General features: G+C 43.6%; 1 protein-coding gene across 2 annotated transcripts; it reads left to right on the top strand.

Moving 5' to 3' along the window:
* The first annotated feature begins 37 nt into the window (after nt 1–37).
* On the top strand, nt 38–18,338 carry ALKBH1 (alkB homolog 1, histone H2A dioxygenase). Of its 2 annotated transcripts, none has more exons than XM_009986516.2 (6): nt 38–187; nt 5,384–5,492; nt 9,954–10,116; nt 13,405–13,495; nt 14,600–14,793; nt 15,339–18,338. In XM_009986516.2, exons 1-6 carry the CDS (start codon nt 62–64, stop codon nt 15,760–15,762), a joined length of 1,107 nt encoding a protein of 368 aa, XP_009984818.2. In that variant the 5' UTR covers nt 38–61; the 3' UTR covers nt 15,763–18,338. The 2 variants fall into 2 exon arrangements, with proteins under 2 accessions (XP_009984818.2, XP_086470050.1); XM_086613924.1 differs by lacking the exon at nt 38–187 and adding an exon at nt 264–420.
* Nucleotides 18,339–27,355: the final 9,017 nt, after the last annotated feature.

Raw genomic sequence — 27,355 nt, 5'->3', positions numbered from 1 at the left:
AAGCGGGGGGGGCGGCACCGCCTCCGCAGTGCGCAGCCCCGCCCGCCGCGGCCTGGCTGAGATGGCGGCGGCGGCCCTCAGCCGGGAAGGCGGGGAGGACGCTTTCCGCCGGCTTTTTCGCTTCTACCGGCAACGCGACATATCGGACTTGCGGGGCGTGGTGGATTTCTCCGTGCCGGGGAGCCAGGTAAAGCCAGGCTCCTCATAGCCTCGTTCCGGAGCGCGGGGCCGGGCCGGGCGGAGCGGCGCCCTCCGAGCTCGTCCCCCTCCCTGAGCGATGTCGCGGCGTTTCAGCGTGGTGCTGTGGCGATGTTGCTGCAGCCTGTTCTCTCCACCTGCTGCTTCCCTTCGCGCTCGACGCCACGTCTCTAATGCCGTCCTGTTGCTAGCTAGAAGATGCTGTCCTTCAGCATTTTACAGGTCACTATAACTTTTAAAAACTAGTTGTGTGACTAGAGAGGAGCAGCCAAGGAAGGGTGGGCAGCTCTGAGGGCCCAGGGCAGGCTTGCACAGGGTCCCCTTGCTAGGTTAGCTGCCTGCAGGGTTACAGGACCCTGCCCGAGAGCACAAGGTGCTTATCCCAGCCCTTTCTGGCCAGTGCACTGCCTATTCACGGATTTACTCCTTTTGCTTGTGTTTATTTACTCCCATAAGGTTTAATTAGGTCTCTATGCTGCAATAAGGGATCTCCAAAGCCTTCAGTAGAAACATTTTACTTAAAGGAATCAAAGGAACATGTGGATGGCAAAAAGCAAGTTTTACTATTGGAGCTGACTGTATTCCCTGGGCCTACTGCTCCTTGACTTGGCCATGAACTACCTGAGTGAGCAGGAGTGAGAGCTGGGATCAGCAGTGTGTGCCCAGGGTTCTTGCCGTCTTCCCTTTGATAAAGTTTCTTCTCCTTTCTTGCTCCTGTATAATAAACATTCGTTTTAGCCATCAGGGCAAGTCCAGCCGTTGCAGTGGATTAGGGGCACGCAGTCAGGAGCACATCTGAAAGTAGTAGCCATCATGTTTAGTAGTTTACCATGTCTTGAGTGATGGACAAGTGATCCTTTAAACTCATCTTCCGTTTTGTCACCTCACAAAGGATAACAGGTATCCACTGAAGTACTGTTAATGAGATTTTCTATGTATAAGCTTATATGAAAAAAAAGTAGGAAATATAGTTAAAATGAAACTTTGCCTAATTTGTCATCTTTCAAATGCTTAGCCTTTTCTTTTTACTGTTCTATTAGGATATATATTTTTCTATCTTTTCAGACTATAATTTTGATATTGTTAACGGGACATAAAACCTGACCCATATGAAATTGTTCAAGGTGTTAACATTAAACAAGGGAGTTGTTAACATTTCAGCCTTTCTTGAGCTTATAGCAATCCTTTATCAAATAAAGGATTCCAGTGTTACAGCCCTGGTAAATTCAAAGTACTTGAAAGTCTCACAAGTATCTGTCTCCTCTCCATATCATTCCTTTTTGTGCCTGTTACCTTCTAAGATCAGCTGATAGCTTACTAGTCAAAACATCTTTTATTCCTCTTTCCCTCAGGTTAAAAACATCTGGCTTTTCTCTTTAAGAAGAGCTACAGGCCAGGCAGATTGGCCCAGATGCTATTGTTCCTTTTCTCTCAGAAAACTGCTTCAAGTGATTGAGCTCTTCACTGAAGTGTGACATACCCCAGCTGCCCTGCTACCAGGCTTATTTAACTGATTCAGCATATGTAATTTTTCAGCATAGAAACAGCTCCTGTTCTCCAGAAGCCCTGGCAGCAGCGGGTGCGTAAGCAGTTTGGAAAGGCAGAGGTGGCAGACTCTTAGTCAAAGGAAGAGTCTTCCTGGGGGTGTTCTGCAGACAGGACTCTGAACTAAGCTCTTCAAGGCTGGGGGCTGCAAAGCTGCTTTTGACAGGGAGCTGGAAAATTGGTAAAACTGAGCATGTTGCCAGAAGTTGCTGCCCAGCACTAGTTTAGAGTTTTCTTACAAATGCTCTGTACATAATTTAGACCCATTGCTCAGAAGACGTTAACTAAAGCTGACAGCCTGAAGAGAGACTGATTTGCACATTCACCGCTGCAGAGTCTGTGTGCAAAGCCCTTAATTTCATGTACACTTTAAATTGTCATAAACAAGTGTTGCCTGTCTCTGCCTGCTTACTCTCACTATGTCTGGCCACTTCTTTCCTTATGCAAGCCTTTACTTTTGCACAGCCACATGGAGAGCTGGACTGGAAAACTAAGCCACAACAAAACCAACCTGCTTCTACCCTGCCATCCCTAAGATGACTCCCAGTCCTAAGGGAAGAAGGGAATGAGAACACAGTGGATAAGTTTGGTTTTTTTCATCAAGAGTTAGATTGTTTCAGCTTAAATACATGTGTTATTACAACCCAAGACAGTATGTCAAGAAAATATATCTTCATAAAATGGTTTGGGTTGGAAGGAACCTTAAACATCATCTAGTTCCAACCCCCCTGCCATGGGCAGAGACACCTTCCACTAGATCAGGTTGCTCAAATCCTCATCCAGCCTGTCCTTGAACGCTTCCAGGGATGGGGCATCTACAACTTCTCTGGGCAACCTGTTCCAGTGCCTCACCACTGTCATAGTGAAGAATTCCTTCCTTGGATCTAATCAAAATCTCCCCTTTTTCAGTTTAAAGCCATTACCCCTTGTCCTGTCACTACACGCCCTTGTAAAAAGTCCCTCTCCAGCTTTCTTGTAGGTCACCTTTAAGTACTAAAAGTACTTTATAGCAACCCATTCTGTTTTGGGCCTGAGGAACAAAGTGTGGCAGGCAGGTGCCGGTGGTCTCCCTGGCACCATCCTTTTTCCAGGCTGAACAACCCCAACTCTCTCAGCCTGTCTTCATAGGAGAGGTGCTCCAGCCCTCGGATCATCTTCTTGGCCCTCTTCTGGACTTGCTCCAGCAGCTCCCATGTCCTTCTTTGTTGGGGCCTCCAGAGCTGAACGCAGTATTCCAGGTGGGGTCTCACGAGAGCTGAGCAGAGGGGCAGAATCACCTCCCTCGACCTGCTGGCCACACTTCTTTGGATGCAGCCCAGGATACAGTTGGCTTTCTGGGCTGCAAGTGCACATTGCTGGCTCGTTTTGAGCTTCTTGTTAACCAACGCCCCCAAGTCCTTCTCAGGGCTGCTCTCAATCCACTCTCCGCCCAGCCTTTATCTGTGATTGGTATTGTCCCGACCCATGCGTAGGACCTTGCACTTGGCCTTGTTGAACTTCATGAGATTCTCACAGGCCCACCTCTCTAGCCTCTCTGGATGGCATCCCTTCCCTCCAGCGTGTCCACAACACCACACAGCTTGGTGTCATCTGCAAACTTGCTGAGGGTGCACTCGATCCCACTGTCCATGTTGCCGACAAAGATGTTAAATAGCACTGGCCCCAGTACTGACCCCTGAGGAACACCACTCATCACAGGCCTCTACTTGGACATTGAGCTGTTGACTGCAACTCTTTGAGTGCGACCATCCAGCCAATTCCTTATCCACCAAGTGGTCCATCCATCAAAACCATGTCTTTCCAGTTTAGAGAAAAGGATGTTGTGTAGGACAGTGTCAAAAGCTTTGGACAAGTCCAGGTGGACGATGTCAGTTGCTCTTCCCTTATCCACCAGCACTGTAACCTCATCATAGAAGGCCACCAAATTTGTCAGGCAGGATTTGCCCTTAGTGAAGCCATGTTGGCTGTCACCAATCACCTCCTTATTTTCCATGTGCCGTAGCACAGTTTCTACCAGGATCTGCCCCATGATTTTGCTGGGCACAGAGGTGAAACTGTCTGGCCTGTAGTTCCCTGGGTCTTCCTTTTTTCCCTTTTTAAAGATGGGAGCTATATTTCCCTTTTTCCAGTTGGTGGGAACTTCACTGGACTGCCACAACTTCTCAGATATGATGGATAGTGGCTTAGCTACTTCATCCGCTGATTCCCTCAGGACCCACAGATGTACCTCATCAAGTCCCATGGACTTGTGCACCTTCAGGTTCCTTAGATGATCTCAAAGCTGATCTTCTATAGTGGGTGGTTCTCCATTCTCCCAGTCCCTGCCTTTGCCTTGTGTGACTTGGGCAGAGCAGCTAGAGCACTTGCTGGTGAAGACTGAGGCAAAAAAGTTGTTGAGTACCTCAGCCTTCTCCATATCCCAGGTAACCAGGTCTCCTGTTTCCTTCCGGAGAGGGCCCACGTTTTCCCTGATCCTCATGTTGTCACTGACATACCTGTAGAAACTTTTCTTGTTGCCCTTTATGTCCCTGGCCAGGTTTAATTCTAGCAGGGCTTTAGCTTTTCTAACCTGATTCCTGGCTGCTCAGACAATTTTTCTGTATTCCTTCCAGGCTACCTGTTCCTGCTTCCACCCTCTGTAGGCTTCTTTTTTGTGTTTGAGTTTGTCCAGGAGTTCCTTGTTCATCCATGCAGGCATCCTGGCGTTTCTGCCTGACTTCCTCTTTGTTGGGATACATTACCCCTGGGCTTGGAGGAGGTGATCCTTGAATATTAACCAGCTTTCTTGGGCCCCTCTTTCCTCCAGAGCCTTATCCCATGGTACTCTACTAAGCAGATCCCTGAAGAGGCCTAAATCTGCTCTCCTGAAGTCCAGGGTAGGGAACTTGCTGTGCACCCTCCTTGCTGCCCTAAGGATCTTGAACTCCACCATTTCATGGTCGCTGCAGCCAAGGCTCCCCTTGAGCTGCACATTCCCCACCAGCCTCTCCTTGCTAAGTCTTGAGCTGTTGTCCCTGCTGTTGAAAACAGAAGTGGCAATGTGGTATTCAGAATTTACAAGGTTTCTGCAGTCCTCCACATGAGACAGCTTTGGCCGCTTCATCATTGTACTACTTCTCCTCCTGTAAATTACAGATGAGAATAGTCATCTGCCCCATGAGATCATGAGCAACTTGTATTTGGAACATTCTTTGACAGTATAAAGTGTTATGGGTACTAAATATTGCTCTCTAATGGAGATTCATAATTATCAGAATGTTTTATAATAATAATACTGTACCGTAGAAATGGACAAATAGTGCCAGATTTTTTCTTGCTGGTATAAATTGTTTGGGTTTCTTTAATGAATGGAGAACATCTCTCCTGATCCTCAAGTGTTGTAAAAACTGTAGGTACCTTTTGAGTCTTGTGTTGAGTACGTACTAGCTCTGTTAGCAGCGTGCCCTGTTTTGATCACAGTTGCTTAGACAATAGTTCTGAGGTACAGTTGGTGTTTCCAAGAGACTTACCTTGGAATATGGTGGCACTCTTTCTTACAGGTGCTATTTTTGGATTAGTGTGTTTCTTCCCTCCACCCCCTGCCCTGAATTGTGTGTTTTGTTTTTTTTTTTAAAAAAATAGATCTGTTTTCTTTTGCCAGGTGTTCAGATCACAGCTCAGTATTTCTTCATTGAGTGACCAAGATGCCTACAGAGCAGGATTACAGCCAGTTAGCCAGTGGAAAGCCTATGGGCTCAATGGGTATCCAGGTAGGTACTTCTGATTTCAAGAAAAATTAAACACAACCTTGTTGCTTTGGATTCAGACATCTTCCATCTTATATGCGTTGCCCTGCCTGAAAAAGCTGGTTTGGTTTACTGAAATGTAATTTAATGTTATTTTAAGTGCAGGAGGACAAACAAGTCAGCTAAAGGGTGGTATGCAGCAATATATATGAAAGTGAGAACAGAATGGCCAGTTGTTTCACAGTCTCTGATCAACCGGACCATCCCCTGTGAGAATGGATTCCTGTTGCCTTTGATAGAAATTTTGTATTTCTGTAGCATCTATTTTTCCTCAACTTAAATCATGAAAATTAGATAAATGACTGAAATACAGTCGTTTCAGGGCTGAAGTGTGGTATCTACTTGCTGGTGTATAACACTGAGTACAATAAGTGAATAAGAACCTCTTGTCCTATTCAAGGTACAGAGTAATTTCAATAGGCAGGTTATTTCAAAAACTGGAATGGATCTTAGGTTTGTAGATCACCTGGTAGAATCACAGAAAGATATTAGGTTTTAAGGGACCTCCAGAGATCTAGTCCATCTCCCTGCTTAAAGCAGGGTCAAATTGAAAGCTAGATCAGGTCGCTCAGCGCTCTAGATGGGTGAGTTTTGGAAATCTCCAAGGATAGAGATTACACACTCTCTCTGGGCATGTGTTCCAGCGTTTGGCCATTCTTGTTGTGATTTTTTTCACCTTATCTAATCAAAATTTTCTGTGCTGTAATTTGTGACTGTAGGCTTTCATAATCTTGCTACGCATCTCTGAGAAGAATCTGTCTTCACCTTCTCTATAATGCCCCTTTAGGTAGCTCTTACTAATGCAGGTGAGTGTAATCAGCCTTTGTTGATGCAAGGGTGCACTACTGACCAAGGCCCCCTGATCCTTTGATTTAGATCTGCTCTCTGGTCCTCAGGTTCTCAGGCCGTACTGTTGCATGGGGTTATTCTGCCCCAGGTGCAGGATTATCACTGAACTTCCTGAGATTCTTGTTAGCCCATTCCTTCGGTTTGACAAGGTCCCTTTCAGTGGCAGCAGTAGCCTCCAGCCTATCTACTGCTGCCCCAGTTTAGTGTTATCTGTAACTGTGATGAGGATGAATGTCTCATCGTCCAGGTTGTTGATGCAGATGTAGTTATCACTCTTGGCCCCAGTATCAACCTGAGGAACGCAGCTCATAACAGCCACTGGTTAGGCTTTGAACCATCAAATCACTATTCTTAAAGCCTGGTGGCCCAGCCAGCTTTTGCTCACCCTTATAGTTCACTCATGAAATCCATAACCTCCCAGTTTGGCTCCAACGATGCTGCAGGAGAGGGACTGGAAAACTTTGCTAAAGCCGAGGTAAACAGCATCCCCTGCTCGCCCCTGGTCTGGGAATCTCACTGTAGCAGGCAGTAAGGCTGGTTAGACAAAATTTGCCTTCAGTAAATCCGTGCTGGCTGTTCCCAGCCACTTTGTGTCTGGAAATGGTTGTCAAGAAGGTTTGTTCCATAACCTTACCAGGGGTTTTGGTAAGGCTGAGGAGTTCGTAGTGCCCCACATCCTCCTTATTTCAGGAATTTTTGTTTGTTTGATTTTGTTTTTTCTAATGTTTCTTTTGATTCATTGGGACTGCAGTATTTGTGTGGGCTGCTATGAAGCCAGCCTACCATTTCTGAAACTGAGGCAGCCACGCTAGCCATCTGGCATGGTTAATACACAGGGAATTGAATAACTTCAGGAGAAAAGCTTCTACCTCTTCTTGCCTCTATAAATTTTTGTTCCATTTACCTGCCGTATTATAGCTGCCCTTGCTTGGTTTCACTTGTCATTTCATGTCCATTTAAATGTCTTTCCCAGCAATTACATGGAGGGGGGGAATACAACTGTTCCACTTCTGCTTTGACAAAGCAAGCTCTTCACAAAAATGAAATGCAAATACATTAACAAATTCTCAGTCCTATTTAGAATCAAGCATCTGTGGTCAAGAATAATATCTTACCTTTTGTAACTACCTTTATCTGGACATCCTAAAGCACCACTATAAGGTAGTTAACCAACTGCCCTGACAGACCTCCAAAATAAGTTTGAATTTCTTTAGTTTGTTTATGGGCAAATAGAAGGGAAGTCATTTGGTGAGCAATGAAATATAAGACGAAGGAAACTGGGTGAGTTTCTGTTGCGGTGTCCTGAGTTCTGTGAGATGTGGGTGGTGCTGTCTTTGGGTCTTTGTAAGTGACACAAATTGGTTTTATGAGGTTGTTCTTGTTGCTAGACATCTGCGTGTCTTATCCTTCCTTTGGCTGAGGCCAGAAACCGCTTTCACTAGGTGTAAATTAATTCCTAGTGTGCTGCAAGCTTTTGCTGCAGTAAGAGAATTGCATCTGCTTCCTCAAGGCAGATTCCTTTTGTAGAAAGAATTAATCTTTTCGCTGTTCCACTCACACCAACTCTTTCAAGGCCAAGAGGTTTAATTGTGTTGCTTCAAAGCTTGTCTGTGGTGTTTTTTAGTCAGGTCAGAAAGATTGCTACATAAATGTATTTCTTACTATTCTCACTCCCATGTATGGTAAGTCACTGATTTCTCATGCTATTGGCCCTCCCAGGAACTATTGGTCTTGAACATTAGTGTAGAATTTTATAGTAAAACTCTGCAACTGTTAGAAATTCAGGGGTTTTTGCCTTTCTTGACATCAGAAGCATAGCAGTAAGGCGCTTTTTAGTTGTTCTCACTTTTGTAAATCTAGACTAATCTGGTTTCTTAGAAGTGAGAAATGAAAGATTTGGAGAGACATAAGCATGTTCTAAGCTTCTGTACAAGTCATAAAATTTGGATTTTTGTTCTCAGCTCTGTATGTAACTAGCCCTCCAGGCGTCAATTCCTTCATTAATACCTGGAGATAATACCTAAATAGTAGAGTGTCATTTCATGAATGTAGTAAAGTGCTTTGAGAACCTCACATCAAAAGCTGCAGATGGGAAGGACAATATTATTATTCTCTTCTATGCAGAAGCCAACAGAAAGTAAATTTAATGCTTCTGGCAAAGAAACTTCTTGTAACCAGACCTATCAGAAGGCTGCCATAGTCTGATGGTGCAGTGAATGGAGTGAAATGAATGACAGTATATTATTAATACACTGAAGGCTCTTTTTCCAACTAGTTAAATTAATCTTGTGAGGTCTGTGAAATATACTGGCAGGAAGCTTTTTCTGTGGTTTTATTACCACTTTCATAAGGCCACAAGGCAAGTTTCTATCCTGCTGAGACTCCTAGCCTTGCCTCTTCCTTTTTCATCTATTTTTGTCTCCGTTTAACTTGATATGACTGAGAAGTTCAAAAAGACACAGTAGGGTAAACCCTGAAACCTTCTTTTCCTTTGTTCCTTCTATACTCCTATCTCTCTTTGTATGTGAATTTTGTGTTGGTGAGTCTTACTGAATCGACAGTCTTTGAGAGAGCGCCTTGACTCTCAGAGTAGGTCCAATACAGATTAATAGCATCTTCCCGTCAGACACTGATTCATCAATATCATCAACCCTGGCCTGGAAGGAAACACCCCTGGGGTGCTGGGGAGAAAATTCCAGTGAAGAATCCTGTTAGCACTCCTGGTGATGGCAGATCTTATGTCAAGGACTCTTGTCTGTTAAGATATAGACCAAATCAATCAATTACATCTCTGCTAACCCTCTTATTTGGGCAGCTGCTTGAACTCTGCCTAAGGTGCCTGGCTAAACGAATGTGCAGACTAGCTACTTGTTTATTTTGTTTTGTTAATTAACAATGACTGCAAAGTATTTGCAGTCGGCAACAAGCAGTTTGGGATATAATTTGGCTTTCATCCCTTTGAGTATTACCATACCAAAACACAAAGATTGATACAACCAGACCTGGAAACAAGCATGAAGAAAAGGAGAAGACAGTTTACGTTACTAGAGAGTTGCTTATCCCATGAATTGCTCTCTGCAGTTCGTGACGCTGAAGTAGCGATAAGCAGACAGTATGAGTTCAGAGGCAGCAACAAGGTTTGTTTGAAGTCTAGAAAAACTAGGCCAGAATTACTTCATCTTAGCAGGGTTCAAGAGAAGAATCTCACTGAATCATTTCAGAATCAAATTTAGTCCAAAGTAATTGGCTTTCCAAGTTCTTACTCCTAGCTGTAATCATTATGCCTTACACACATGTCCTTTTTTGTCATTTTCCACTTGCACCAGCATTGGCTATCCTCCCTGCATTCTACCTTATGGCCACCATTTGTTTGTCCTGAAAAAAAAATAGGTTTTAACTTATCTATTCAGACCTGTTAACAGATTTCTTCACCTTACATGCAAAATCAGTGGTCGTATGTCTAAGGTGATTTTTCAGTGCCTCTAACCCTTTGCTCCTTTGCCCTAGTTTTAGAAAAAAATGGGAAATACTTAATCATACTTTCTTCCCATCCTCTCCCTTTTTCTCTGTTGTCAGGGTTTATTTTCATACCAAACCCTTTCCTTCCGGGCTGCCAGCGTCACTGGGTGAAGCAGTGTCTCAAGCTATACCCCCAGAAACCCAATGTCTGCAACCTGGACCTGCACATGGCTCCTGAGAAGACCATTGACCTGTGGGGACAGAGCAAGGAGCAGCTGAGGTAAGTCCGGAGTAACCTTTGGTGGTCAAAACTAATGGAGCCAGAAGGTCTTAGCTCTGAGAAGTTCTAAGAAAAACAAGCAGGGAAGGGAAGCTGAAAAAGACGGTATACATGCTGGCAGTACACCGATGGTGTCAGACATGCCAAGTTAAAGATGTATTTTTCATGGCTTGGTCTGCATCCTTGTTAATTCTCTGCTTTCACACAATGAGATTTTTTTAGTAGCAAATTATTCCAAAGCCATCTGTCAAATGTAAATAGTGACCCTGGCTGATATCATGGTGCTTGCAAGCTCGCTAAGCTCAGCTACAAGTGGAACCATGAGATCCCTCTAGGCCTAAGTTTTCCTGAGGCAAAAGGAATCCTTTCCAAACACCCTACTTATGCTAGCTCTTCTTCCCAGTCACCTGTCAGACCTAGTATACTGTAATTGAAAGGCTGTTATCTGCACTCTTTTGAACTTCTCAAGTCAGCTAGTTTCTGTGTTTTTATTTTTCAAAGTATTTCTTTGTTTTAGTTTGGGTTAGTGGTGGTTTTTTTTCATTCAATCTGAGATGGTGATTAAATGTACCATTTTAATGGCAATCCTGTTTACTCTGAAAGATTCCCACAGGCTCAGAGTTCTGTGGCTGACACAGCTGCCTTTCCTCTACCTGGTTTGGAAGTTACTGGAGAATTTGTCCAAGTTTTGAAGTCAAGTAGAAAATTTTAAAGTCCAAGTTTTAAAGGCTTTGTTTTTCTAATTAGACTCACCTGTGAGAATACATACAAGATAGATGCTATTTACAGTACACAATCTTTTAGTTATTTGGGTATTTATCATTATCTTGTTTATTTCACTACTTATTCTTCATAATGATGTTTCATGTGATGTAGTGACCAGAGTTCCCTACAACTCTCATCTTCCCCCTCAGTCTCTTAGTAAAATTGACGTGCTGAGATTTTTTCTTAAAAACCACTCTTAATATCTACAAGATATAGAATGGTAAAAGCAAGATTTGGACTTCTAAATATTTGCACCTAGAAGAAAAGTTATGCCCTCAAGCATGTTTTCCAGGCTCAGTCAGAATTTGTTACAGAAATTCAGATGCCTTTGTTGTGTTTAAAATACTGACTTTTATATTTGTGTTCCATCAAGGATGAAAAATTCTTGTTTGAAAGTATTGTGCATTGTGCCCTACAGCTGAAAAAAGTGGGGTACCCTTCCAGCTTGACAGGCCTTTCCCAGCAGCACTTCCTGCAAACACAGAGAATGATCAGAACAGAGGTTAATTTGCAGCTGAATCCAGTTCAGTTGAAAACGGTGTTTGGAAGAGTGATGGCTGGCAGAAACACTGGCAGTTTTATTAAGCACTTGTCTTAGTCTTCAAGTGAGAAAACTGCTGTATTTGTGCTTTTACCTAGGGGACAGCAGATCAAACTAGCCAGCTTGCCTAGTATCTGGAGTGAGAGTCTTTCAGGGAGGGGAGAAACACAGTGCTTAACTAAAAAAGGGTCTGCTTCCAAGATTGGACACAACTTTAATGCTTTTTAAAGCCATCAGGAAAATGCATAAATGTGTTTGGGTCATGGCTTATCTGCTCTTTTGAGGATGCACGAATCACAAGGTAGAAATGTATGCTGTACTCTCTTCACAAAGAAAGGTATGCTATGCTCCTAGAAATGTATGCCATACTCTCTTCACAAAGTGGAGGTTGGGTATTTTATTTAGTGCTGCGGACAATTAAAAGCATAAAAGGAGATAGGGCATTGCTACAAGACAGATATATATCCTTGTGTATAAGGAGAAGGCTGGGGGAATTTTATAGATGCAATCATTTACCATGAATAAAGAAAATAAGAGCGCTTCAGACCAAAGCCCCCCTGGTGTTTAGTCTTGTTCTCTTTCACACACAGTTATATCAGAATGTCTCTGTACTCTCTTGTACGAGCACCTGCTGCTACAGCTCTAGGAACTCATTGTTTCCAGATATATAGCGCTCAGCCGTTCCTCTCCTTAGCAATCACGTGTGAAATCACATGCAAAATACTAAGTATTGGGAATAAGGACCTACTGAGTGTATTAGAGTTCCTGCTGTTGTGCAAACATTCTAGCACTGTAGCAAAGAAGAAGAAGGGCACTTTCGAAAGGCATGTGCTAAAATTGTTCAATTATGAATGTTAAGTTTATCGATGGAAAAATGTAGAAGAATGAGTTGTGGGTGCAGATGCTTGTCTGAGACCTGACCATGGCAGCACAAATATGAACCGTGTTTTGTAAAAGAGAGCATCTCTTACTGAACTAACGAGGCTATAAATGAGAGCCAACCATCTACTGTTTATCGTGATGGTCTGAGTACATTTCCCTTTTCTCTCTTTCTTTACCATAACACATGACCTAGCTTGAGAAGATAAGATTAAATTGCTGGAATAAGTGGACTAAAAGATGGATGTGTACCTTCTTTTCATATTTGTCACTAGCATGTTTCTATCTGATATACTATAGTAATATTCTGTAATTTTTTAAGGACTTTTGCATAGGCCATAGTAAGAGCTCATCCCTGAGGTCTCTTCCTGCCTTCACCACCCTCGAGTAAGAATGGTAAATTGGCGTATGGCTTCAGGCCACTGAATTCCTGGGCATTAGGGTTGTCACTTGAGAAGAACCGTTTTTTGTCCTGCATAGCAGTCTGGATAGGAGACACCTGCAATCTAGACTTCTTGGCATAACAAGAAGTGTATGGTCATAGCTAGAGCAGCTTCATACTGAACATTGAGTCAGTCCATCCTAAGGACTTCTTGTAAAAGTACCAAGTAGTAGAACTGCCCTCTGCAGTATTGTGCAGCTTGACATGCTTCACTGTCAGGCGAAGCATTTTCCTTTCTTGTCATTTTCTGTTAAGTGCCTAGAATGTTTTTTACCTTGTGTTTGCAGCTTTTAGATATTCACAGATTCTCTTCTTTCACTTTCAGGTGCTCAAATAGTACATGCTTAATTCTGACTTCTAAATCTGCACCAGTTCATTGTTTTGTCTCTATTTGATAACCGATTATGTACCATGTTGAAAATACAAGCTTTCAAACTGACAGCAGCTGGCGGTAGGCCCTATAGCTTGCACAAATTGCATGAACTGAATATGCAATGTCTTCGGAGGTAAAAAGTAATGGCACTGGAAAAAAAAAGTTTAGCATTGATGGTTTTAATAGGCTGTCATATGGATGAGTGAATCTCATTACTGTATGCTGTGCTACCAGAAAACACCTCAGAAATTAATACATATCCTATTTTTTTCCATTTTGTCTTTGCAGAAGGAAAGGTTCCAGTAAACAGGAGCCCAGAAGCTTATTGGAGAAGCTGCGCTGGGTGACCCTTGGTTACCATTATAATTGGGATACTAAGGTACTGGAATTAAATTCTCCATTTTTCTTAGCTGTAAGCACTCAGAATGGCAGGTAGAGGGGGGTAACATGGAATAAAATGCTTATGGCTTGAGGAAAAGCTGTAATAAACCATGCTTGTAAAGGATTTAACAGCAAAAACACATTGCTGCCTTCTTTCCTTTGAAAGGTAACATGGTAGCATATACTCAGCTCTAGACCTGTGACTCTATTTCAGAGTAAGTGAGCATTTTTACCCTTCCAAAACGGGTGGTCACAAAAGCATCATTAACTACTTAAGGTGAGAATGACCTTGAGTGCTTGAAGACAGCTACTTCTGAGAAACTACTCCTCTTTGGAGGAGCGAGCGAGAGCAGGAAAAGACTGCTGCTGATGTGACTTTGAACGTGAGAGTCAAAGCAGTATAGTACAGTCTCACCAACTAACAGCTATTTTGGAGCTCCTGACCAAAATAAACATTTTCATAAGACTGAGTGTGATGAAGGCTGAGAAAGGATGACAGAGTGAATATGCAGTCTTATCAGTATATTGCAGATACTTAAGCAAATCTGCTTGCAGCCTTGTATTTACCAGGTCAGCCTATTATTGGGTCACCTTAACAAAAAATTGGTTATTCCCGTCCAGTCCTCTCAGCATCACTCATGGGAGAGAGAAAAAGCAGGTTTGCAATTGATTGCAGTTTGTCTTACTCTTCAAAGAAGGAACAAAGATGCTCGTTTCAGTGCTCTGTTGATGAGATACGGAACTGTCTTTCCATTGGCAGCTTTAGGTAGTGACCAAGTCAGTCCTCAGGATGTTGGTAGTAACCTTAGGTACTAATCTTACTGACTTCAAGTTTGCCATCCAGATACAATGATTAACTCCACAATTAATTGATTCTCTGGCAGTCTCAGCATAGCCCCAGAATTAAATGATAAGAGGTAAACTTGCTGTGGTTCTGCCTATGTTGTAGTCATTTTCCAGGTAAATATGATGTCCTTCTCCATGACTATCAGCCAGATTTCTGAGTTCTCATTCAGTGTTTGTTGCTAATTGTATTTTCTGCTCTGATGTTCTGGGTGTGGTTTGTTGTTTGTTTTTTTTTTTTCCACTCTCCTTCTTCCAGAAGTACTCAGCAAATCACCACACTCCTTTCCCCTCAGACCTTGCATTCCTGTCAGAACAAGTTGCCACAGCCTGTGGGTTCCGGGGTTTCCAAGCCCAAGCAGGGATCTTGAACTACTACCATTTTGACTCTTCACTGGGAATTCATGCGGATGAGTCTGAACTAGACCATTCTCGGCCCCTTTTATCATTCAGGTGAGTCAAGGAAAGCGCTCAGGTGTCACAGAAGGATTGGTGGCTTTTTTTCTATAATTGCATATGGTTATAGGAAGTCGGTATGATGTAGTTTGCTAATTGGGTATATAATCTTCACTCTCTGAAGATTTGAATAGTAGGAAGCTGTAGCTTGAGGGCATTTTTTTGAAGTTTTTCTTTGAAGACTGCTTGAATAGCATGGATGTGGCACCTGGGGTGGAAGAGCTCTTTGCACAGAGCACAGTTCTGTCCTAAAGCAGCAGAGTGCCAATTGAGTACTGGCAGGCAAAGATGAAATATCTCAGCAGAGCTTCAAACCTGGCAGGGCAACTGCTCATGCTGCCTACCTTGAACCAGGCCTCTTAGTCTGTTTTCCATGTTCTCATTGTAAAGTTGTTACTAGGAGTCCCTCTGGTTTTCTTGTTCGGTGGTTGTTTTTTATTTTTATAAAGGGATGTAGCTGCTAATATTTTCTTACTCTACGTATAATTGTTCTCTACCTGAATTTGTTTTCTCTTCTCTCTCCATCTTCATACCATCTGCAGTTTTGGGCAATCCTCAATATTTTTGCTTGGAGGCCTGAAGCGGGAGGAGGCCCCGACAGCAATGTTCATGCACAGTGGAGATATCATGGTGATGTCTGGCTTCAGCCGTCTGCGGTACCATGCTGTCCCCCGGGTCTTCCCCAACCCTGAAGGGACAGCTTTGCCTTCATGCCTGGAGCAAGCACTTTCTTTAGACCTTCCTGTTGGTTCAGTCATTGAGCACAGCTCTGATGAGGATTGGCAAGTCTGTGTCAAGTACTTGCAGTCTTCCCGCATTAATATGACTATTCGGCAGGTGTTGGCTGAGGGCCAGAAATTTCCAGAGGAATCTGGGACAAACAGAAAGGGCCAAGCACTCTCTGAAGACAGTCACCATCAGGAGGACAGCAGGGCCAAGAGACATAAACCAAATCCAGACAGCTGAGACCAGGAGATCATGTTGACATGGACTGGACAAGCAACCTCCATATGGAATTGGGAACTAACGTAATCATACTAGAATTCACTTGTCTGTATTGGGATTAATAAATTTCTGCGGAATAAATGTGGTCTTTCTTGCTGTAAGAAATAGGTTGGGGAAGAAAAAGAATGTAAAAGGAAAAGAAAGATAAGATCAGGACTGGGACTCAGGAGATGAACCCTGTTGCTGTTTTGTTGCAGATGTTTACTGTACTCGGTTCCCTTTGAAATACCTGTGTGTCAGAGAATTTTAAGCTTGGTTCAGTGATGCTCATAAAGTATTTTGGAATCATTGGGCAGAAAGTGCTAGCGAAAGATATGTAATTGCTATGTGTTAAAGAATCCTGTTGGGCTTGTAAACCTCAGCTGAAGTGCAGTAACAAGTATGAGTGAGAATAGGCTGCTATGGGTGTGAGGCCTACCTGCAGCATTTCCAAGAGAATTACCTCTACAGCAAAAACTGGTTCAGTGATCAGAAACTAGCAGCTCCCTTGAGCAACACCTGCGGTAAGCTTGCTGTAGTCCTGTGCTCTCCTTTTGCCTGTTTGCTCTCCCTCGGCTGCAGCAGAAACCGCTCTTAACAATGGAACAGGTCTTTTTTTGCATACCTCAGGTTTTAGAGAGAAACAACTGGAGCAATATCTACTTAGAATATCTAGTAGCTCCCTGCTGGGTCTCCTCCCAACAGTAACTATGTGACTGAGCCCTACATTCCCATTCCCCTCTTAAGTGCCTGCAGATTATGGTCCTCCGGTCCCAAGCTAGCATCTTTAAGGAACAGAACAACTTGCAAGTAGAAGCAATGAAGTTGTAAATTAAGTACCTAAAAAATTAATCAGTGACTATCTCTGTCACCCAAAGATAAATATACTGAAACAAAGAAAGCACTAGCTTTTGTGCCACCTCTTTTTAAGACTCAGCCCGTCCTATCTGCTTTTTAATGCAATTTTAATTGTTGGAGTGGGATGCGCTATCCCTGGGGTATTTTGTTGCACTTTCCCAATGAATAAGTTTTTAAATTAAAGATCTCTTACCAGTTTTGAGCTGGCTTTTTTTTTCTTTTCTTTTTCTCCATGTTAGTTATTTCAGTGTATTGTTAATGCTGCCGCATCCCTTGTGCTGTTCCCTCCAGGCTTCTTTTGGATCTACTGCCTCTGCCATCTGCCAGCTCTGGTGGAGGAGCCCTGCATATGTCTGCAGAGCTGCTTTGCTTACGGGCAGTTCAGGGTTGGTTGGGCAGTTTCAAAGAGGTGTTGCCTGCAGTATCAAAGTCCAATTTAGTATGTATGTGGCAGCTTTTCCTCATGGCGAAAGTGTGTCTGCTCTGCTTATTTCATAGCAGGTGAATGTGTGTATATGTGCAATTAATTCCTTATACAATGCTGCAGAGAGCTCTAGTAATTTAATGTCTAAAATAATCGGATGTGGGTTTTAATATCTTATTCTATGCCAGAACGTGTCCTTTCTGTATCCTAGGCCTGGTGTATTTACAGCTGCGCCCTGGGAGAACGAATACTATTAGGCAGGACTAAGTCTGTGGTTCTCATTTCTTATGTCTTCAGTTCCCTACAAATACATAGCAAATGACAAGCAATCATTTATTCCAGGATTCAATTGTTCCTGTGATTTAAGGACAAGAAACCATACTGTTTATCCTCTGCAGTTTGAAATTGTAGCAAATGCTGCGAACTACTGATAGCAAGTGGTCATGGGAAGTATCTAGTCCTTTGAAACCTTATGTTTAGATGTGACTGAGTTGAGAATTTGCTGAGTTACTGACTTGCCGTCAAGCTTGTTATCTAATGCCATTGTGAGTGAGAGACAGACCTGATCTAATTCTGTATGACACTCAGAAAATGAAAAGTCCGTGACCCAGAAATGGGCATTTAGGAAATGACCTGGGAGGCAGGGAAGTCATCTGTGTACAAAGAGAAACAACTATGTAAGACAGGAGAATGTTCTGAACTGCCAACCTAGCATTGGTTCTGTGAGCATAAAAGAGTGGAGTACAAATGAGCAAACCACATGTCTTCTGTGGGCTTTGAAAACTGCTTCCAGAACATGATTTCGAAGAGGCAGCAACAGCCCTGGGAAGAAGGCTGGGAATAGGGCTGCATCCAGTGATAGACTCTGCTAATTTTCTTTCTAGGACAGAATGATTGGGAACCACTGACTTAACGCAGCTCTCAGGCTGTGACATTGCACCTCATTTGCTTAAGTTTGTGATGACACAACAGAATTTTTCATAGCACTGATAAATCTTTTGTATCTATAGGTACCATAAATATTTGCTTGTGTTCTTGTAAGTGCATGCTGAGATAATCTCTCTAGCTTTTAATTCTTCTAAAGGAGAAGTACTGCCCAAGAACCGTGAGCACAAAATTGCATCAGTGGCATAGGCAGCCATCTTTTAGGATGTCCTGCTGTGCACAGCTGAGGGGAAGGAAAGAAGAGGTCATCCGGACCAATTCTGCAAGAAAATTAATGTAATGAGCTGATTACAGGAAGATAATAATGTGTTTAATTCAAGGCCACCTGGAAATGAAGACTCTGTTCATTATGTGATCTATAGATAAAGCTAACTGTCCAACAGAGTTTAAACAATTACTTTTTTTTTATATAATCAAAAGTAAAGGGAAAATAAAATCTTCATTTAAATCAGAATCAAAGCAGAGTGGGATGAATACTGGAAGCAGAAGAGCAAACTGCCTGTACAAACTTAGAATTCTTGAGAGTACTGTGCTAGAGAAGTTCAGAGTTACAAACTGGACTGGTGGCTGGTGCCCAAGACAGATTACCGTATGCCCTCGGCATGCCAAGCAAGCAGTAATTTACGGGCAAAGCAGTCCCTAGAGCTGTGTCTGCTGCTGGAATGATTCTGATCTTAGGTGCACCTTACTACTATCTGTAGAAATACCTGGTGTGGAACAGTGAGGAAAAAACATCAACCAGCTCTCAAAGAAAGAAAAGGGACCTAAGGTCCTCTATTTATGCTGTGTGCTGTGCTGAGTTACTAGGCAGGGAGAAGCAAGTAGCTAGGGAAGAAGCTAATAGGTAGAGAATACCCAGATAGCATGGTATCTCACTGTCATGGCTTCAGGTCCAGGTTGAAGCCAGCTTCCATCTTAAAGAGTACAGACAAGAGCTTGGATCAGTCTTCGTCTATTCATGTAAGTCATTCTCATTCTCTGCGTCACACCTGAAGCAGGATAGATTTAACATGGGAAAGAGACTTGTCGGTGACAAGACCTGTCTTCCACTTAATTGGGATGCAAAATGAATTGAGCTATAATCCAGTGTGCTCCAAGTATACTTTACTTCTGATGAACTCATAAAACTTGCCTGGGTCTGAACACATTACCTCAAAAAGTTAACAGAGGTACATGGACTGCAGAAATTAATGATCCAGAAAAATAAGTTGCTGGAGGCCTCAAAACACCCATATATAAAAGGCCTTTTTTTTTTTTTATAATCTCTCTGCAAGAAGAGACTTTGAGAGAAAACCAGTGACAGTCATCCACAGTCTGCTGATGCCTCTGTAAATCTTAACAACCAGCTTTGATGCAGGGGGGTTGGAACTAGATGATCTTTGAGGACCCTTCCAACCCAAACCATTCCATGATTCCATGAAAACAATCTGTAGCGTAACAGTATAAATCTGGTACAAGAGGGACAAGACGTGGCTGACAAAAGTTTAGCACGGTATGAAATAAGTTCAGCTATTTATATTTAGCAAAAGATAATCACAAATACCTTAATAAAACCATTTTCTGTACAAAGAATTGAACACTAAGAACATGTTCACATATGCTCTGGTAAAGTTGAGATGAGATAAAAGTTGCCACTGTGCAAGTTACAGCTTAGCTCACAGAAGCTGTTTCCTTGGATCATCTTCTGATATCCGTAGTCAAAGGACCACAGAAATGCTGGCTGAAGGGACCTCTGAAGGTGTCCAGTCCAGCCTCCCCCTAGGAATAGTGATGTTGCCAACAGGCTACCCACTTGAGACTTAGATACTTTCCATGATGGAGACTACCAATTATTTTGTTCTAATCAGTAACCTGTGCCAGTGCTGCCCTACTCACCTTATGAAGAAATTTCACCTTATGTCCTGCCTGAGTTTCCCAAAATACTACTTGTATTCTGTTGTATTCTCTCCGCCTTCTTCTCACCATCTGTTACTACCAAGAGTTTGGTTCCACTGTCTTTGTAACTCTCCTTCAAATAATCAAGTCTACAGTTAGAGTCGTCCTCCCTTCATCTCCTCTGTGCCACATGAAAGGATCCTAGGACCCACAACATAGAATAATAGAATGGTTAGGGTTGGAAGGGACCTCAAAGATCATCTAGTTCCAACCCCCCTGCCATGGGCAGGGAAACCCTCCACTACACCAGGTTGCCCAAAGCCTCATCCAACCTGGCCTTGAACACTTCCAGGGATGGGGCATCTACAACTTCTCTGGGCAACCTGTTCCAGTGCCTCAACACCCTCTGAGTGAAAAATTTCTTCCTTATATCCAATCTAAATCTCCCCTCTTTCAGTTTAAATCTATTGCCCCTTGTCCTATCACTACATGCCCTTGTAAAAAGTTCCTCTCCTGGGCCCCTGACTTTCCTCAGCACCTTTTCCTATTTCAGGTGGTACACCACACTCTCTGCTAGTGCTGGGTTTTGTTACAAACAGGATGCCAATAACAACTGGGCTACTGAATCCTAGTTCCTAAACCTGCTAGATCCACCAGATCCACTTAAAACCACTGGATCTTAGGCTATGGGGGATTTTTTACTGTGTTTCCTAAATGAAATATTTTTTTTCCTCCCATCTACATACAATAAAACAAAAGCAGTAGTTTTGTGAGGTGCAGAATGAATGTACCATGGTTCCCTATGGATTTATGTTCCTGAAAAATTGTGAGTGCTCACTGAAGCTTTGCTTCCAGCTGAGCATTTTAAAGTGATTTTTCCCATGTGATCTCTCCAGTGTTTAATATATGTACAGTGCACCTTTTCCTGAATCAGGGTATTTATAGGGTCCCTCTCCTCTAGCTGGCTACCTACTAAACCTGCAGGAACTTAATTAGCTGTGAAATTTATGCCATCTATCAAATCTAATTGAAATAGACTGATAGGTTTCAAAGTTATTGGACAGGAATCTGAGGACACACAGTTTAACACATGCACAGACCGTGAGAGCATAAGCCTTATTCCCTTAGGAAGCCAAGCTCAAAAGCCTACTTTTATGCTCTTAATGCAAATTTGTCTGGATTTTTATCACAGATTCTGCTGTGAGGGGTTTCACTCTTGAAGTCCTGGTCAAGAGAGGAACAATCTGGAATACAGAGTAATTTTAACTCAGTGAGCATCATCTCCATCCGGTTCCTGCCATTTTAAGTGTATGACTCCTCTTAGGAGGAGTTGACTATGCATAGAGTCTCTGAACAGGTTAATCAGCTAAATGCTTATCTCTCCAAGATGGTAAACCCAAGTGTCTGGAGCACAGCAGGGAGCCAGATCTGCTTTTAATTTAGGGCTTATATTCAGATAGGCATCACGGAAGATATCTACCACTTCCACTACATCAGGGAAGAAGGAAGGAGGGAATAAAGTCTGGAAAAACCTGCATTAGCTTTCCCCCTCTGCAGAATAGAGGAGATGTTTATTCCTCTGAACAGTGAAAGTTTTAACTTGGTGGAGGCATTTCCCATCTCGTTTTTCCTAAGTCAGTAGGGACTCTTCTGTCTCTGACCTTTTCCGGTGGTGTCGTTGAATGTCCTCTTCCACAAAATCCCCACGCGTAGTGGACTCTCCCCTGACTTTCTCTGTGTAGCCTTTTCCTTCTTGAGTCTGTAATCAGAAATCAGAGCACTGAGGTTGTGCCCTCCTTCACCATCACTCGATGCTCATTTCCTTAACACAAGTGCTGGGCTGAAGGAGGCCACTTGCCCACAATACAGCTTTTCTAATCTGTTTCATGATCTCAAAGCTCTTCCAAAAGGTAGGTCAGGACCATTACCCCCTGGAAGGTCAGGAGCAAGGCCAATTTATACCAAAACATGGGAAAACAGAGACAGAAGGTGAAGTAGCACTAAGACGTGTAGATGGGGCGCTTAGGGACATGGTTTAGTGGTGGACTTGGCAGTATTAGGTTTATGGTTGGACTTGATTATCTTAAAGGTCTTTTCCAACCTAAATGATTCTATGAGGTACAATGAAACATTCTCCAAATATTCTTGTTGAAGCTACGTACAGAGAGTAAAAAGAGACTCAGCCTAGGAGACATACTGCCTCTTTCTTCTCTGATGTTGGGAAGTCAGCACTTTACATTAGCTTTTAGCTTCCTTCTAGGTGAATTTAAACCTCATTCTGTATTTACTGAGGAAGGCCAGAAGAATCAATAAAAGCCTTGGCTTTCTAGAGGTGATCATCTCACCAATCATTTCTGTCTCTGTTCTGCACTAAGGGCTTAGATAAGAAGGTTTTGTTTTTGTTTTCTTTCTCCTTAATGGATAGGTTTCTTAATTAGGATGGGGGAAAAATGACTGCAATTTTGCTGTGGCAAATTAAAACCAAAATGAGGTAGCAAAGAGCAGGGTCTGGAGGGGAGAGGGGCAATCAGAGACAGCTATTGATTTTGAAATGATGGAGGAGCCAAAGGAGAGCACACAGCCTGGAAAGGAGACTCATCTTTCAAAGCACTGTTCTTGCTTAAAAACAATCAGTCCAGGCAGAGGTCTTGGTTGTTGCTGAAGCTTCAGAGTTAGCTTTGTTTTCAGACAGAATATAAATTTCGAAAAGACTCGCTGGTTCATAAGAGGATGGCTCTTTAGACAAATCTTTAGATTGTGGAGCTAGGAATCATGGGATGGAGCTGAACAAAAGTAAACCCGAGTGGAGCACTAAGAAATTCTTAGCAGTAGTGGTAACAAAAATATGGTTGGAAATAATTTCTTTCAAGGACGAAGAAAGTGTCACTGCTCACAGCCAAGGCAGGCAAAGAAAAGGGAACAAACATACACTGAATATGGGACAAGCACCAAGATCTAACACCCTTCTCACTCCCAGCTGTTGCATAGCATGTCCCATCTTTTCTAGAACAGAGAGAATTGATCTGGTGTTGTCTTACCTTGTCCCAGTGGCTGGCATTAAGCTTAGGTACAGCTTTCCGCCACTCCGGTCAGCATGCTTTCATATATGCTGGCCTTTTCCCCCTTGGCTTTTCAGACAGCATTCCTCTAAGACTGAAGTCAGGTGTTAGTCTGACCTTTTGTCAAACATAGCCAGCACCTGGAAAGACTGTCAGAGAACAGCATCAATCTTGTAATGACTGGTTTGAGTTTGTTGGCTTGTTCTCATTGCTATGATGAAACCTGACTTTGCAAAAGTGCTGATTGTCAGGCATATCTGACAGGGGGTCAGGAAGGTTTTAACCACACTACTGCAAATCATCCGCAGCCATTCTAAACCCAGCTGAATGCTGCGCGCAAATAAGCCCCTTTTCAGCCCAGAGCTGAAAATATGCCACAGGTCCTTTCAAGGCAAGGGGTTTGTTCCACCATGTAGGAGACCTTTCTTCTATTCTTCACACTGACATTGCTCCATCAAATCCTCATCAAAATGCTGTTGACCAAGCAGCATCTCTCTTGCTTCCCATAGGACTGGCAGTCTGTAGGAGATAGCGTGTCCTTGTCCACAATCCATTTTTCCCCCTCACTCTTCCTCTTGCCTCTAAGCAGTGCTAGAATAAGTGCAACAAAAATCTGTCCTTTTCCTGCCACTTCTTCCATTTTTGTAGCTCAGATGCTGCCATGTCACCTGTTCCCTGCTTGAATCCCAACTGTAGGGTAATTAGCTGGCAGAGAGAACTCTTCGTCCCCCCCTCACACCCTGTCCTCACTTGTCAACAGCAGGAGCACACCTCTTCAACAACTGTTTCTGCAGCTGCTCCTGCCATTGACAGCTGCTGCTGGATGTCAAACATGACCATAGGGACATGATCTCCTCCAAGCCCTTCCTAGCCCAGTGCTGTGATTGTGCTCCAGAAGAGATCTGAGTTTGGCACACTGTTTTGATGCTTCAGCATTTACCCAGGCTGAAAGTGGAACCGGTCTGCAGACATCTCCTGGCTTGCACAGATGTCTTATAAAACAAGCCAAGTCTTGCATAGTCTTATTACTACCCTTGTCTAATCCACTAGTGCGTCTTCCCTTCTCTTAGGACAAAATGATACAGCAGATATTAAAAGAAAGAAGGATCCCAAGTGAGCAAGCATTAAGAAGTAAAGATATGGCATGGTTTATCTGATCCCTGTGGCCTACACATCCATCCCCTGAAGCTGCAAGCATCACCCACACTCCGTTCTGGAACAGCAGAGGCTGGTCAATGCTGAAGGCTCCAATCTCTGGTTTCATAGATCTTTAATACTTCCTTTCCTTGGAATTTGCATAAGAAATGCTGTTTTTTCAGGTGACATGGAACCTACTGAGAAACCATGTGTCCCATTTGGAAAGTATACAGGTACTGAGTGTTTGATTCATTGGATATTACTTTCTGCAGCAGAAAAATGAGAGAGAGGAAAACATTAGTCACATACTTGCTTAATTGAGATCTAATAGCCAAGGTCAGTGCTTGGCCAAGAATAGATAGCAGAAGCCTCCCGTGATGTATTTTTGTGATGAGATGTTCATAGCACACAGACTGATCTACTATCAGTTTTCACTATGAAAGATTTAACTATCTCCTGGAATATGCTCAAATCTATTTTGCATCATTTCCTTGCTTTTTCATCTAAAAATATCTTTCCAATGAGACCTCATGACCGTGCAAATTAGCAAATTGCTGCTGTGTGGACAGATTGCTTCACCTCCACTGAAGTGCACTTATTTGTTCATTTGTCAGCCCTCTACAAGATGACAATACCTGTTTGTCAATGTCTAGCATGCTTTTCTGTGCTTTAAACAAAAAACGTAAAGGGAAAACATGAGTACTCAAGAGAAGATGCTGCAATGGGCACACCACTGAGGAGGAGCACCAGACCTTTGCCTTGAGCCGTGTTATGCATGTCTGCAATGTTCCAGAGCAGCAGAAGTGACATGATGACCTACCTGCTGGTCTACAGCACCTCTCTAGTCTCCTGTGGCAATTCAGCCTATGGGACCAGTGTGACCATCTACTTGGTTTGCTCTTTCTAGCTTTTGCATATGGGTCTGTACAGGATGCATCGCTGTTCCTCCCCAAACCAAGCATTTGCAAACATTCTAGGCCACAAAACCTTTCCTCCTCCAAGTTTTCCCCATAGACCACACAGCAACCATCTCCCCAAACCTTCAACTGAGAGCACAGGAGAGGCACGATTTGTATGGCCTCACAAGCCACTGAGCACTAAACCTGGAGAGCTGATGAAAGACATAAGGCCTCTGAAGATGAAAGGAGTAAGGTCTCTGAGGAACGCACCTTAGCTCCCGTGGTACCTGAAAGATGCAGCTGTACTTTCTTTGCCAGGGCTACAGCCCAGAACGTGATCTGATCCAAATGAGTAAGAACAGAAAACATACTCTGTGTGGGTACTAACAGCAAGCATGAATATACTAGGTGCAAGGAGGCTTTATCTTCTGGTGCACATTTGCTTTCTGTGTGTCCTTAGTGTCTTGCAGTACCTACTGCTGGTGAGCTCCAAGCTCCTGGTGGTGCTAGGCTTGAAGTTGTTCACTCTGATGCTCCCTAGAGCACCTCTCTTGCAGCATGGGTGCGAGGTCCTCCAACAGATAGCTCTCTGCACATGCACAGTAGGTGCCTAAGGACTGGCAACTGGCTCAGACTTCACTGCTCCCGAGGACTCTGTGTGGACATGCAGTGCAAGAACCAGAACATATCACAGTAACCCAAACCACAGCCCTTCTGCCTTTGCGCTGCAGCAGCCACCAGTGTGGAAGGTACCTAGACAGAGGGCCCCTTCTTCTGAAAGATAGAGTGTGCGGAAACCAACCCCACAGCCCAGTGTCTACCATTCTCCCAGTCTGGAGAGGGGGCAGCCTTGGCCTCACCCATTCTCAAAAGAGGGAGAGTGGGTTTGGGCCTTTTAGAACAACACACAAACATTATTGCCTGGGAGGCTGGCATCTGGCAGGCAGAGGAGAGTGCAGTCACCATGGTAATTCTTCGCCTCATTTAACTGCAAAGTAACCTCTTGTGTTATTACACGCAGCCATCCCTGGCACATCTGCCCTGCGCACAACACAGGCAACACGATGCCCGTGTACCCACACGCACAGCAGCCCCCTGCCCACAGCCCACACACAACACCCTTGTCCATATACAATACACAACTTATATGTGCTGAGCAATACATGTTCCCTCAGCTCTCTTCCGCTCATAACCCCCATGCCTCTGGATAACCAGCCAGGCTTACAGTCCCTGCTCCTACAACTGCTGGTCCCTCTGCTGCACGGCCATAAAATGCTTTAGAAGCACAAGATCAACACGTGCTCAGCCAGCTGCCAAAAGACGTACCCAGCCTGTCTCCCCCAGCCTTGCCACAACCCCTGCCTACAGCTCTTGTACAGTTTATTCTTGGATGCATTTTGTTTTCATGCTCTGGCACGAACAAGGAATAAATTCAGCTCTGTCTCATTCATTTTCCTGTTTCTGCCTCTGAGGAAAAAATGTCCTCGAGCAGCAGATCTATAAGGAGAAGACTGTGTGTCTCTCTGCAGTGTTAACTCATGGAAAGCTGGTGGTCAGGTCATTTGGTGCTCCTGATTGGACCCTGCTGCTCACATTCTTGGCAGGTAACTATAGGAAATCAATCCAAATTCCATTTCTCCTCAAAGCACCCTGTGGGCCCCTGCAGGAGGGCTCAGTTCTCTGCTGATAGCAGGGAAACAGAGTCCAGAACAGCAGTGACCGATTTTATAGCATAGCAGGAGCACGGTAGATAGGAGCCATGAGCTGAGTCCCTAACTCCTCTGCTACACAACAGCTAGGTATCACCCCATATCAAAAGATGAAACTCAACTCCCACTTACACCACCAGACACAGCCTGGGGACCTCTCCCAAACTACCACTGTCACATCAGGTTCCCTCAGTTCTTCCTGAAGGTGCTGGTGTGATTAGAGCTTGCACAGTGTTACTAGGATGGGAATAGACCTTCCCTCAGCCAGGCCAGGTGGCAAGTAGAAAATCCTCAGCCATACGTACATGACAGCTCCCCTGGGCTAACAGGGCCCACAGGAGCCCACAGGCGTAGACTTCATGCAGCCTCAAATTCCCAAATTACATGGCGCATGTCTCCTTTTCTGCCTTGTGCTGTGGTGAGTTTCAACAAGCACATAGCAAAGACAGACAGTCAAGGACGGTCCATATCATGAGGGTGGCAGTCACCCAAGTCTGATGGGATTGCTACCAACCAAGTCCCACTTCTTACTGCTACATAGCTTGTGTGCTCTATACATGTGGCCTACGAAATGCTCTGAGAAGTGCTTTAGGCAAAATGTCTCCTTTAGAGAGCTGGCTGGGATGCCTGCCCATATCCTATTGGAGCCACCATCCTCTTTGTAAACCT

Source organism: Tauraco erythrolophus, chromosome 6 (genome assembly GCF_009769465.1).
Source record: "Tauraco erythrolophus isolate bTauEry1 chromosome 6, bTauEry1.pri, whole genome shotgun sequence".
Lineage (NCBI taxonomy): Eukaryota > Metazoa > Chordata > Aves > Musophagiformes > Musophagidae > Tauraco > Tauraco erythrolophus.
The sequence above is the reverse complement of the archived record's forward strand: the minus strand, read 5'-3'. Positions and strand labels throughout refer to the sequence as shown.